This window comes from Gigantopelta aegis, unplaced genomic scaffold (assembly GCF_016097555.1).
Source record: "Gigantopelta aegis isolate Gae_Host unplaced genomic scaffold, Gae_host_genome ctg4026_pilon_pilon, whole genome shotgun sequence".
NCBI classification, from domain to species: Eukaryota; Metazoa; Mollusca; class Gastropoda; order Neomphalida; family Peltospiridae; genus Gigantopelta; species Gigantopelta aegis.
In genome coordinates, this window is record NW_024533641.1 from 24,221 (window position 1) to 37,341 (window position 13,121).

The following is a 13,121-nucleotide window of genomic DNA, read 5'->3' on the forward strand; positions in this document are numbered from 1 at the left end:
AGCGATTTTATTTAATAATGAATCACTTAATTGTGGTTATTTAATATTCCATTTAGGCAGAGCAGTTGAAAACCAAGGGCAATGCTGCACTCAAAGTCTGGCAATGTAGACGAGGCCATATCATTCTATACTGACGTATTGAGCTCGATCCTGAAATCATGTGCTATATAGTAACAGATCAGCTGCTTATGCTAATAGTAAAATATCACCAGGCATTAAAAGACGCTGAAAAAACTATTGAATTAAAACCTGATTGGGTAGAAAGTAAGAGTAGGAGGGGTCAGAGGCAATTAATTTTTTTTTATTATAGGGGTATTCTAGGAGTTGTACTGCTCTGACCTATTTGGAACGATTTTCAGATGCAGAGGAAATGTATCGTAAAGGATTGAAATTGGATCCTGAAAAGATTTGTTGAAGAAAGGACTGGAAGAATGTCAAAATAAGAAAAGTATGTAAGATCAATAGAGTAAATGGACGGATGGATGATGGGTGTATAAATAAAGAATGGACATAAGGATAATGGGTATATAATTAAAAGAATGGACATATGGATAATGGGTATATAATTAAAGAATGGACATAAGGATAAGGGTATATAATTAAAGAATGGACATTGGGTAATGGATATATTAAAGAATGGAAATATGGATAACGGGATATAATTCAAGAATGGACATAAGATAATGGTTTATAATTAAAGAATGGACATATGGATAATGGATCTATAATTGAAGAATGGACATATGGATAATGGGTATATAATTAAAGAATGGACATATGGATAATGGGATATAATAAAGAATGGACATAAGGATAATGGGTATATAATTAAAGAATGGACAGAAGGATAATGGGGTATATAATTAAAGAATGACTATGGATAATGGATATAATAAAGATGGACATATGGATAATGGGGTATATAATAAAGAATGGGACATAAGGATAATGGGTATATAATTAAAGAATGGAACATGGATAAGGGATATAATTGAAGAAGGACATATGGAGATGGGTATATAATTAAAGAATGGACATATGGATAATGGGTATATAATTAAAGAATGGGACATAAGGATAATGGGTATATAATTAAAGAATGGACATAAGGATAATGGGTATATAATTAAAGAATGGACTATGATAATGGATATAATTAAAGAATGGACATAGGATAATGGGTATATAATTAAAGAATGGACATAAGGATAATGGGTATATAATTAAGAATGGACATATGGATAATGGATATATAATTGAAGAATGGACATATGGATAATGGGTATATAATTAAAGAATGGACAGATGGATGATGACGATATTTTACAAAGAACTTTTTTATATAGTGACCGAGCTTAACCCATTTCGATCTAAAGATGTCTTACAAACTTCTTCAAGCCAATCCTAGAACTGCGGAGTACCTCAAAAGACCCCAAGTTCCGTCAGGGCATTAAGAAATTGGTGAAAATCATCAGGCCCTACAAAAGTAAGTTTTAAAAGAAAGGGTCTGAACACTGAGGGACATATCTATTTCAGACATATGAAAGACTCAAGGTTCATTGAAGCATTGGGTGTGGTTTGGGTGTTGATTTGGAAGCTGCTGCTAAGGAAGAGGGTCAGTTGTTTTTGTTGTTTTTATCTATGTCTTTTTTTTCAGGTGAAGATCCTTTAGTAAAGAAACCTAGTCCGAAAGAGACAGGACCACCAAAAAAGGAGGAGCCTAAACCCCACTTCTAAACCTCCATTTGCTTCAAAACCGGAACCAATGGAAGTACTTAATAGTGAAGAGGAGGTAGGTGTGGCTACTCCCATTGTGTTTTGTATCTTCTTATTGTACCTTAGGCCTTGAAAGAGAAAGAGAAAGGGAATGCTGCTTATAAAAACAAGAGTTTTGAATTAGCTACTGAACACTATGATAAGGCTATTGAATTAGATCCTAATAACATCACATTTTTAACAAACAAAGCTGGTTGGTTGAACAGTGAATCATTTGTGTCTCAAATTCTGCATCTGTCATTTTCAGCTGTTTATTTTGAACAAGGAGAGTATGAGAAATGTCTGGAGATCTGTCAACAAGCTGTAGACAAAGGGAGGGAGATCAGAGCTGATTACAAGTTGATTGCTAAGTAAGGACACTGACAAAGCATTACAGTCCAATTTTCTGATATCTGACTATCTCTCTTCCAATCTCCCTACTCTGCAGAGCCTTTACTCGTATGGGTAATGTCCACTTTAAACAGAACAACTGGAGGGACGCTATCAAATATTATGACAATCTTTAGCAGAACACGAACTCAAGACGTGGTCACTAAAGAAATCACAAGTAAGCATTTACTAATGATATAGTAGTGTAGATTATATGTCTACTGTATATTAGGCTCAGAAGAATTTGAAAGAAGAAGAGAGAAGAGCTTTAATTGATCCTGAAAAGAGTTTAGAAGAGAAACAAAAAGGAAATGAACTCTATCAACAAGGTATCACAAGACTGTCACATGATGATCAGTTGACTGCCTGTATTACAGGAAATTGCTGAGGCAATGCAGCATTATAATGAAGCCATCACAAAGAACCCAGATGATGCCAAGATATTTAGTAACAGAGCGGCCTTGCTATCATAATTTAGCAGAGTGGCAGCTGGCAGTAAAGGTACTGTTTATTTCAAACTCTTGGCTAGTAATGTATACTATTATGTAGGACTGTGAAGAATGCATCAGACTAGATCCAAATTTCAGTGAGTTCCCTTATAATAGGTTTAAGAATAATTCCTGTTTTTTCTCTTCAGTCAAAGGTTATATTCGAAAAGGTCAAGCCTTACTGGCTTTGAAAGAGACTGCAAAAGCAATACAGGCGTTTCAAAAAAGCTCTCGAGTTGGGACCCAAACAACCTGGATGCTCAAGATGGACTCAAAAGTGTTATTCTCAAGATGATCCTGAAGCTCGTCGAAAGAGAGCCATGCAGGATCCTCAGATCCAGGAGATTATGAGAGACCCAGCAATGCAAATTATCCTTCAACAAATGCAGGAAAATCCTGGAGCTATTCATGAGTAAGATAGTATAAATATTACCACATGATATGCATGTGTTTGTCATGTGACTTGTTGATAGCAGTTGTTAGCTTGTCTTTTTTTACTTAATAGACATCTACAAAATCCGACATTGCTTCTAAGATGGAGAAGCTGCTGGATGCTGGGATAATTAGTTTTAAACCAGTATCCATGTAGGGGAGTGATAACAGGGAACAACCCCTACTGTTGTAATCTATTATTGGTTTCTTTTACTAATTACATTCAGCTGTTTCTCTTAAATTATTACAAGGATTTCTGTCACTGGTATTGAATTGGGTGTGGTTTCAATTGGCCACACCCAGTAGCAATAAACATGATAATTGTCATTGATGAGACAATTTTTAGTTTGTGAAAATAAGTTCATCCGGTGTTAAAGCTGTCAACTGAAAACCCTTTTACTTCAGGTCGTCCTGTTGTCAAAAATAAAATGACATAAAATGTTAAGTAAAGATTACCTTCCATTTCATGAAGCCGAGCTACCTTAGGTTTTAGTCCATCTCGAAGTGTATTGATCTCTTTTATCAATAGTTTTCTGATCTACATAGGAACATTATATACACTAAATACACGTTTTATATATTATAAGTTCAAATTTAGAATGTGAACATTTCAAATAACTATTACTCTAAAAATGTCCATGTCAATTGCATTAATACAATAAACACTTAATAATTATAAGGAGTATACTCATGTTTAGTTGTGTACCTGTTTCAAACATAGCTAGACATTTCTGAGTGTCCATTTGTATAAATGTATTACCAAAACACACCCACATCTTAGGACCTACAGTATGAAACACATCATGCAAATTTTAAATTCAGTGCCCTCTCACAAGCGGAGGAGGGGCTGGTCTAGCTAAATGTCATGTGATCGATCATGTGATCTTACATTATGTACACAGTCATACTAGTTTTGAAACATCTGTAAATTGTTCTTGTATTCTTCGAGTAGCTTCTCGGCACTTGTTTCGTTTGGCATCAAGATCAACAATCTAGATAAAATATTAAATAAATTTCTCCATTATTTCTACAATTACTTCGTGTCTGTCAGTTAATATATCTTCTGCTAATCTGTCCAATTGCTGATAAATCCTTTTATTAGCTGTTCAGTTTTTTGATGTTGGGTCCTTTCCTGCTGCCATGTGCTAATGGACAATCCTTTTTAATAGAATGTGGTTAACAAGGCATGCTAACAATGCTATTTGGGGGCGTGGTTGTTTGCGTGACGTCATTGAAGTTGTGATTTTATGTGAGGGAGAGCCACAGAACATGGCGAGAGACACCAGCGAATAGTAAGTGTCTAGTCTGAAAGGCATTCCAATAATAGACCACAATCTAACCAATTGAGTCGTTGTACTTTTGAAAGATCGATATCACAGGGATTTACGAACTAGCCTTGAGAGAATATCGAGAAATACTTCGTTTCAGATCGTGTACGAAGAGAGTAACACAAGTTTGTAGTGTTGTTAGTGAAGACTCTTGTCACTGCAGTATACAACTGTCTTGTAACTAGTCCTGTAGTCCCAATAGTGAGACAACTGGAACTTTATTTGAAAATAATCTTCCCAACTTATTTTGTGCAAACATGTCATCCCTGACTCCAAGTGGTACCAACATTCTCCACTACCAATTTTAAAAGAAGGAGAGAGAAACAACCTTCCTCTCAGGTCAGAGAGAGATAGAGAGAGAGTCATGTAATTGACAGACATATTGATGAGTTTATTTAGTTAATAAATTATTAATATTTTGTTTAGATAATATACAAGCAATCTTGTATTCAATAAATTATAAATTATATATGACTATTCTATAACTTGAACTAATTATGAAAGCTACATCTTCAGATCATGTTTAGTTTTTTATAAGGTCTCAGTCCCAATATATCATTCCTAAACACTCATAATCTATATCTCATTCTAGACTAATTATCTTGAGAACTACAACTCAGTGTCTTTGTATTTAAGTAAAATACTTATAATAAAGTTATCATTCATTAATTGCCCCATAACTTGTGTCTGTAAACTCTATCTTGTGCCTATCTCAATGGAAGAGTTACTTCCTGATTACTTGGCACACTGTCTTCTTTTGAAAGGAGTACATTTTATATTACATTTCACTCTATATCACCGCATACTAATAATGTATCTATACTATAGACTTTCTCATCATTGGATTAATATCTATAGCATTAGTGTGGTAATTGATGAATGCCCTGGTATTGTAGTTGTTTTATCATTTAAAATAAATTGAAGTCATCCCTTAGAAATATTGATAACTTAAACCAAAATATGACTGGTATTTTAGTAATTGATTGATCTGTTATTTCTACTGAGATAGAGCAGTAGTTTTATAATTGTCTTTTGAATAGCAGTAGTTCTGTTATATAATATTATATTATTACATTTCTTGAGGCTATCACTACTTAGAAGTCTATAATTAACTAACAAATATAATTATTAATGTTGTTAGTATAAACTGCTATTTTGTGTGTTTAAACTATGTAGTGTGTGTGTGTGTGTGTGTAGATATGATATGTGTGTTTGTATGTTGGTATGTGGGAGTGTCAGTATGTGCTAGCTGTTCATTTGTTTGCTTTGACTGTACTCACATTCTCACCATAGTTGTACGAGTATGTTATAGTAGTTGTCTTAATAAATAGTTAGTAATAGATGAGTAATGACCTGTCATCACAGCTTTAGATCAGTCATGATTACAGTTATTCTTAAAGAAGTGAGAGAATGTATGTGTACATGTGTTTGAGAAATAGAGAGAGAGAGATGTTTCATTTAAACTTGATGATATTATATATCCTAACCACAGCATTACCAAATAGTTATTGATGCCAAAGTGTTTATATTTGAATGTAGTAATGTACTTGCGATATGGTTGAGGTGGGAGATTGTAAAGAATAACTAGATACTTAACATACCACACTCCTGGACCACACATGATACTTATGAACTTGCACTCCTACAAGCATTGTGTGTTCTTTTTGTAATAATACTCCAATTTAATTTAAAATCAATAGATAGAAATACGTTATCCATTGATTTATTAAGAAGAGACCAGAGAAAAGTTATTTATTTATTAATAATATCTATGATAAGTCTGTAGGTCTGCCTTTTTGCCAGCAGTGTTTATTAAAGTTTTCCCTAGTGATGTGCTGCTGGTGAGGGTAGACAGTGTATAGACAATTATGTAAGGGTACCAAAAATGGGCATGAGTTTAGATAATGGGTTACTATCGCTTATTGACAGTTTAGTAGATGTTAATTGGTCAAAATTGCCACTTATGTACAGATGAATGGATGGATGGATATAGGGGGATGATAGGTGTATAGATACTTGTCATACCAGTATAGTAGATCTGATAATCTTGTGATTATCTGGTGATTCATTACACCTTGTTACTAGATGTATACTCAATTACTAAAGACATTTAGCTTTCAATGTGACGAAACCGTCAAGCACAAACCTTGGTTGTATCTCTCGTTCATTGTTGATCTATGATTTTGTCATTGATCTTAACTTAACAACATATGACATGCTTCTAGTTATTTTATAGTAGTATAATTTCTGATAAAGTAACATCAATAGCTTAATAATGACTTTAATGGAAGTAGTCTGAACTAAAATCTTCAGAGTTTATTTAACTATTTAAAATCAATGTTATATATTAACCTAGAAGCCAGTCCAATTTGTAAGAGGCATAGCTTTAATAGGCCAACTAATGGAAAAACTGTTGTACTTGAAAATAGTGTCCTGAATGTGTCTAGTAACATGTACATTACTTCAGATAACTACATGTATGATGTTAACAAAACACCACGTCATTATGCTAGTGTCAATATCCCTAAACAATTATTATTATATTTAATATCATTAATTAAAATTACATTATTATGATATATAATGTATTACTTATCGCTATATATACTAATATACTTGACAACATGGTATTGTTTGTATTATATGTAACTAAGTGAATAGTTGGATGGGCAGACAGACTGATAAATGGGCAGATTGGTAGTATTTAATTATAACATGTAATTACATATATACTGTAATACATACATATACATTTGGATTTTACAATAATATATCCTTATTGATGCCATTGAGGTGTGAGCATGTGACCTGTTACCATGACAACAGTTGAAGTATGCATAGACACGTACATTTGTTGTATATCTGTATGGTCTCTGTGTTTAGTTAAATATCTTGTCACTCTTTTTAAACATCGACTCTAGTTTTATATTTCCTCTACAAGTTTGTGTGATTCAGTGATTGTTTTCATTTACTTTTATTTTTTGTACTTTCACTCTCTCGGTTCCCATTTCCCTCTCTCAGGATCACCATTCTCATCACAATTCCAAGGAGCAAGTTACACGAGACACACCCCTAGTTCTCAGAGCAGAGTATGTGATAGGGGGCCCATGTACATATATTATATATTATATAGTTGTAATAGTCTTATCTTGTGTGTGTATCTCGGACTTTATAATCTATTTGTTGTAATTATTCTAATAATTAATTATTAGAATAGTGTTGTCTTTTTGTTAAAATTATTCTCATAATATAATAGTTACTGTACATTGTTACATTAGACTCTATAGAGAACTACGATATATAGATGATAGTTGGCACTTTTGATGGACAGATAAGTCTATAATAATTTCAGTACTGGGAGCATGTATATAGATAAGATAAATGTCTTAAGTAACAGGTTGAGGTTTTAATATAGATGGAATAATTATACTGTGTTTTCATAGTAACAGGTCATATCGATAAATATTTGGTACATAGGTAGTTTATTGTATTCATCCATATCTTTCCCATCTATTCAACCATTCCCCCCCCCCCCCCATCTGTCCATCCATATATAAACATTTCAGTAGAATTAAACTTATGACAATAAGTGTTAATGAAGAGTATTTTGATAACTCAAATCATCGTCTTATCATCCTTGTTAAAGGTTATTTGTTTATTTGTGTATTGGGTGTACTACAAAGAGCTTTATTAAATGATACTTAATTGTTATAATAATATTCATGGCTTGGGGGTTTACCTCCGACTAGATCATTCTACTGGTATAGTTGTGGCTCTTGTTCGCGTGTAATTAATACTGCGTTTATATTCATCCACTGTTAGAAAAATGCCTTGATCTCGTTACCACTATTTATATAAAGATGTCATAATGATGTAATGGTACCAACAAACATATCAATGTGGTATGAAAGGTAACCCATCTAGAATGTTGGGTTTATTGACAAAAAAATTAAGGAAAATACTTATCTTTATATTAATATTATTTACAGTCACAATAGTACACAATTCACATAACTTTTTATTATAGGTCTAGAGACTACTCACATCGTAGTCATGGCAACCATACCAGTGGTCGTCCATCATCAGCTGAGCTGCATCAGGAGGCGGGGAATGAGTCAGGATCATCGTCATCGTCTAGAAAGTTTTCCTCGTCCCCCTGGTGACGAAGTGTCGTTCGAAAATTATCGATTATGAAGACAATTGGAAAAGGAAAACTTTGCTAAAGTTAAATTAGCAAGACACATGCCAACAGGAGAGAAGTAAGCCATTCATTAATCCAGCTGTCCCTTGTGTATCAATTAACACTCTTGTTATTTTTATTATTGTATAAACTCAGTTTATTCATCTTATCCATTCATCTACTGATCTATGATAAACATTACTTTACGACCACTGGTCATCTTTTAATGGTATCTCTATTGAGATTATTTATATTATGTCTTTCTAATGAAGCATAAAGTTAACATACATTTCATGTATATGTATTTTATGTGTATGATGTTACAGGCGATACATGATTTCTCATGTATACATGTACATTATTTAAAGTAAATACACACAATGTAACAGCTGTGTCTACTCAATGGTATATGACACCTGACACTCTAATTAATGCTCACTGCTTCCTACTTTTAGGTGGCTATCAAAATTATTGATAAAACTCAATTAAATCCTGGTAGCTTACAAAAGGTAAGTAATGGGATATTTTGTCTTTGATACTAACAAATTTTACTCTCCTTTTGTTCTTTGTTCCTTTAATTATATAGCTATTTAGAGAAGTCAGAATTATGAAGGATTTGAATCATCCAAACATTGTCAAATGTTTGAAGTTATTGAAACAAAGACAACACTCTATCTAGTGATGGAGGTACGCCAGTGGAGGTACATAAGTTCATATTATTATTCAGTAATGTATTGTAGAATGAAGCTTCCCTCTGTAATGTATTCCACTTTAAGACTTTGAAAACTGCTCTTAGAATAAAACTCAATTAAACCCTGGTAGCACACAGAAGTGATTTTACTGGAAAATGTTTCTGAATAAATAGACTTGTCCTCAACACAAACTTAAACATTAAACTGTAAACCACTAAGCTACAACAAAATGTCCTTATAGTTTGTTCTTTATGAGAGGTTCCTGTGTATTATGTGTAGTTTGATAAATTTTATACCACCAAGTCTAAACTCTCCTTTTGGCCAAGTACAAAGGTGCTGCTTTGATAATAATATGTCAAGTTTTAGATTCCAATACTATTTGCACATTCCCTACCCACACTCACCCCCCCCCCCCACACACACACACACACACACACATAGCTGGCCATTATTAAATGCCCTAGAGGAAGTGATTTTGAGCATTAGTATTTACTGTAGCTACCTATTGTTATCTGTTTGTGTTAATGTCGTTATGTTTGTTATGTAATGTTATTATGTAAACTATTGTTTTTATTGTGTTTTCTCGTACTCTTATACAGGTGAAGTATTTGATTATCTTGTAGCTCATGGCAGAATGAAAGAGAGAGAAGCACGAGTAAAGTTTAGACAGGTTTGTCATTATTATTTTGATTGACATTTTACTAACTCTTTCTCTCTCACTCACTCTCTTTTTAAGATTGTCTCTGCTGTTCACTATTGCCACGAAAGTAAACATGTTATTCACAGAGATCTTAAAGTGAGATTAATGCTCCATCTCATGTACATGTACCAATCCATTTTGAGATCTCTTCAGATATATCCAATTACCCACTCATCCCAAGCTAACTATACAATTGTCCATTTTTTAGGCTGAGAATCTTCTTCTCGATGGCAATATGAACATTAAAATAGCTGATTTCGGTTTTTAGCAATGAATTCACTCCAGGAAATAAATTGGACACCTTTTTTTGCGGTAGTCACCTTAGTGCAGCACCAGAATTATTTCAGGAAGAAATATGACGGTCCTGAAGTAGATGTCTGGAGTCTTGGTGTCATATTGTATACTTTAGTCAGTGGGTCATTACCGTTTGATGGGAAACCCCTCAAAGTACTAAGATTATTGTAGTGTGTGTGTGTTGGTGTGTCATATGTGATCTGTTATAATCTCTTAGGAACTTAGAGAGAGAGTATTGAGAGGAAAATATAGGATACCTTTTTACATGTCTACAGGTAAAAATATATCATTTATTAAATTACCTACGTATTAGAAATACTCTTACTCTTTCATGTAATAGATGTACATGTACATTTACATGTACATGTAATATACATGTACATGTAATATATATAAATGTATATGTCTTACATTTTACAAGTGTGATTTATCTATTGGCAGATTGTGAAAATTTATTGAAGAAATTTCTCATTTTAAATCCAGCCAAAAGAGCCACATTAGATGTGAGTTGACCACACACCCCTTAATTATAACCACACCCCTTTAACTACTCTTACATAATAGATGATCATGCGTGATAGATGGATGAACATTGGTTTTGAAGACGATGAATTGAGACCTTATCTAGAGCCTCCCCTAGATATTCATGATATGGACAGAAAACGTGAGTGTTACTGATACTATTAATAAAAAACAATGATATAATTCTCTCTCTCTCTCTCTCTCTCTCTCTCTCTCTCTCTCCTCTTTCTCTTCTCTCCTCCCCTCTCTCTCTTCCAGAGAAAAATGGTCCATATGGGTTACAATATGCAAGACATTCAGGAATCTTTATCAGAAAATAAATTTGATGAATTATGTGCTACCTACTTGTTATTGGGAATACAAAAAGATCAACAAATTTTGTCCAATCCGTCTTCCTCCTCTCTCTCGCCAATAGGACTTGAACACTCTATTTCACTCACACCTTCATCAGTAAATCCTGTACACATACATTCCTCACATGGTGATGCTCTACTGGGTACAGCAAACATCCTCCTCCTCCCTCACCCTCGACTAAAACATCGAGCTGGAACTCCCTCGATTCCTTCTCAAAGAAGATTTCAGCTCCTGGAGTGGCTACTAATGTGAGTGACTGTTACAATAAGTGGTTGTATGGAGTTTTATAATGTCAATGTGAATATAATTGATTGTAGGAGTTTTAAAATTGTCCTTAGTGTAGAGGTGTCCTCAATATATACTAATATAAACTGTCCTTAGTGTAGAGGTTTGTCCTCAATAATACTAATATAAACTGTCCTTAGTGTAGAGGTGTCCTCATATATAATAAATATAAACTGTCCTTAGTGTAGGGGGTGTCCTCAATATATACTAATATAAATTAGTGTAGAGGTGTTCTCAATATATAATAATATAAAACTGTCCTTAGTGTAGGGGTGTCCTCAATATATACTAATATAAAACTGTTCTTAGTGTAGAGGTGTCCTCAATATATAATATAGGTGTAGAGGTGTCCTCAAATTAATAATATAACTGTCCTTAGTGTAGAGGTGTCCTCCTCTATATACTAATATAAACTGTCCTTAGTGTAGAGGTGTCCTCAATATATACTAATATAAACTGTCCTTAGTGTGAGGTGTCCCTCAATATTTACTAATATAAACTGTCCTTAGTGTAGAGGTGTTCTCAATATATAATAATATAAATGTCCTTAGTGTAGGGGTGTCCTCAATATATAATATAAACTGGTTCTTAGTGTAGAGGTGTCCTCAATACTATACTATGTCCTTAGGTAGAGGTGTCCTCAATATATAATAAATATAAACTGTCTTAGTGTAGAGGTGTCTCAATATATACTAATATAAATGTCTTAGTGTAGAGGTTGTCCTCATATATAACTACTAATATAAAACTGTCCTTAGTGTAGAGGTGTCCTCAATATATACTAATATAAAACTGTCCTTAGTGTAGAGGTGTCCTCATATATACTAATATAAAAACTGTTCTTAGTGTAGAGGTGTCCTCCAATATATAATAATAATATAATGTATTAAAGTTTAAGTATATGGAGTTGTTCTATAGTTGAGGGTGTTTATATAAAAGGTCCTTCATGACTGTATTATAGCAAAAAACAGTTAATTCTCTTAGTATGAATTTTTTATTCTCTAGTCTTCCAAAGGACGTAGTCATTCAATGAGGCAACCTGGTAGTAGCTCGCACAGAAGATATGCAGATTATGGACATATGCCTCATACTGGTTCTTCTCGAGGAAGCCACACCCCGACTAGTAACAGTAGAAAAAACTAATCCCGATGTTGTGATAGAACATAGATCGAACAACGTCCCGAGATCATATGACCGGAATCATTATACAACTGCCCATGAACAGTAGTTCATCATAATTCAATGGGGGGCGGAGATAGTTTGGTAGTCCCAGTAACAAATTAGGAACTGCTTCAAATCCTAATAGAGCAGAAATTCCTCGGGTAGAAAGAAAAGGATCATATGATCCAGTTAGTTATCTGATTGTACTTACTATCATCACTGTTAACCATAGAAGTATTGGATAGGGTGTTTATTATATATTAGTCTAGAGCTTACTAATTATAGCTATCCTAGGTCACTGTGGTAAGTACTGACGTTTCATAGTCTAGAGCTTATAATTATAGCCATCCTAGGTCACTGTGGTAAGTACTGACGTTTACTAGTCTAGAGCTTACTAATGATAGCTATCCTAGGTTCACCTGTGGGAAGTACTGATGTTCACTAGTCTAGAAGCTTACGACATGTAAGCTATCCCTAGGTCACTGTGGTAGTAATGAGTTCACAGTCTAGAGCTTAAATGATAGCTATCCTAGGTCAACT

The 13,121-nt window shown here is 33.7% G+C and overlaps 1 protein-coding gene and 2 pseudogenes across 1 annotated transcript; 2 read left to right on the plus strand and 1 right to left on the minus strand.

The window, feature by feature from the left end:
- The first annotated feature begins 1,398 nt into the window (after positions 1–1,398).
- Positions 1,399–3,222, plus strand: LOC121392527 (annotated as a pseudogene).
- Positions 3,223–3,426: 204 nt separating this feature from the next.
- LOC121392525 (p53 and DNA damage-regulated protein 1-like) lies at positions 3,427–8,524 on the minus strand. The gene is given in 7 exon segments (XM_041523710.1): positions 3,427–3,476; positions 3,522–3,585; positions 3,587–3,603; positions 3,840–3,849; positions 3,974–4,057; positions 4,103–4,147; positions 8,438–8,524. Coding segments are annotated over 7 exon segments (357 nt in total).
- A 59-nt stretch (positions 8,525–8,583) lies between these two features.
- On the plus strand, positions 8,584–11,383 carry LOC121392526 (annotated as a pseudogene).
- Positions 11,384–13,121: the final 1,738 nt, after the last annotated feature.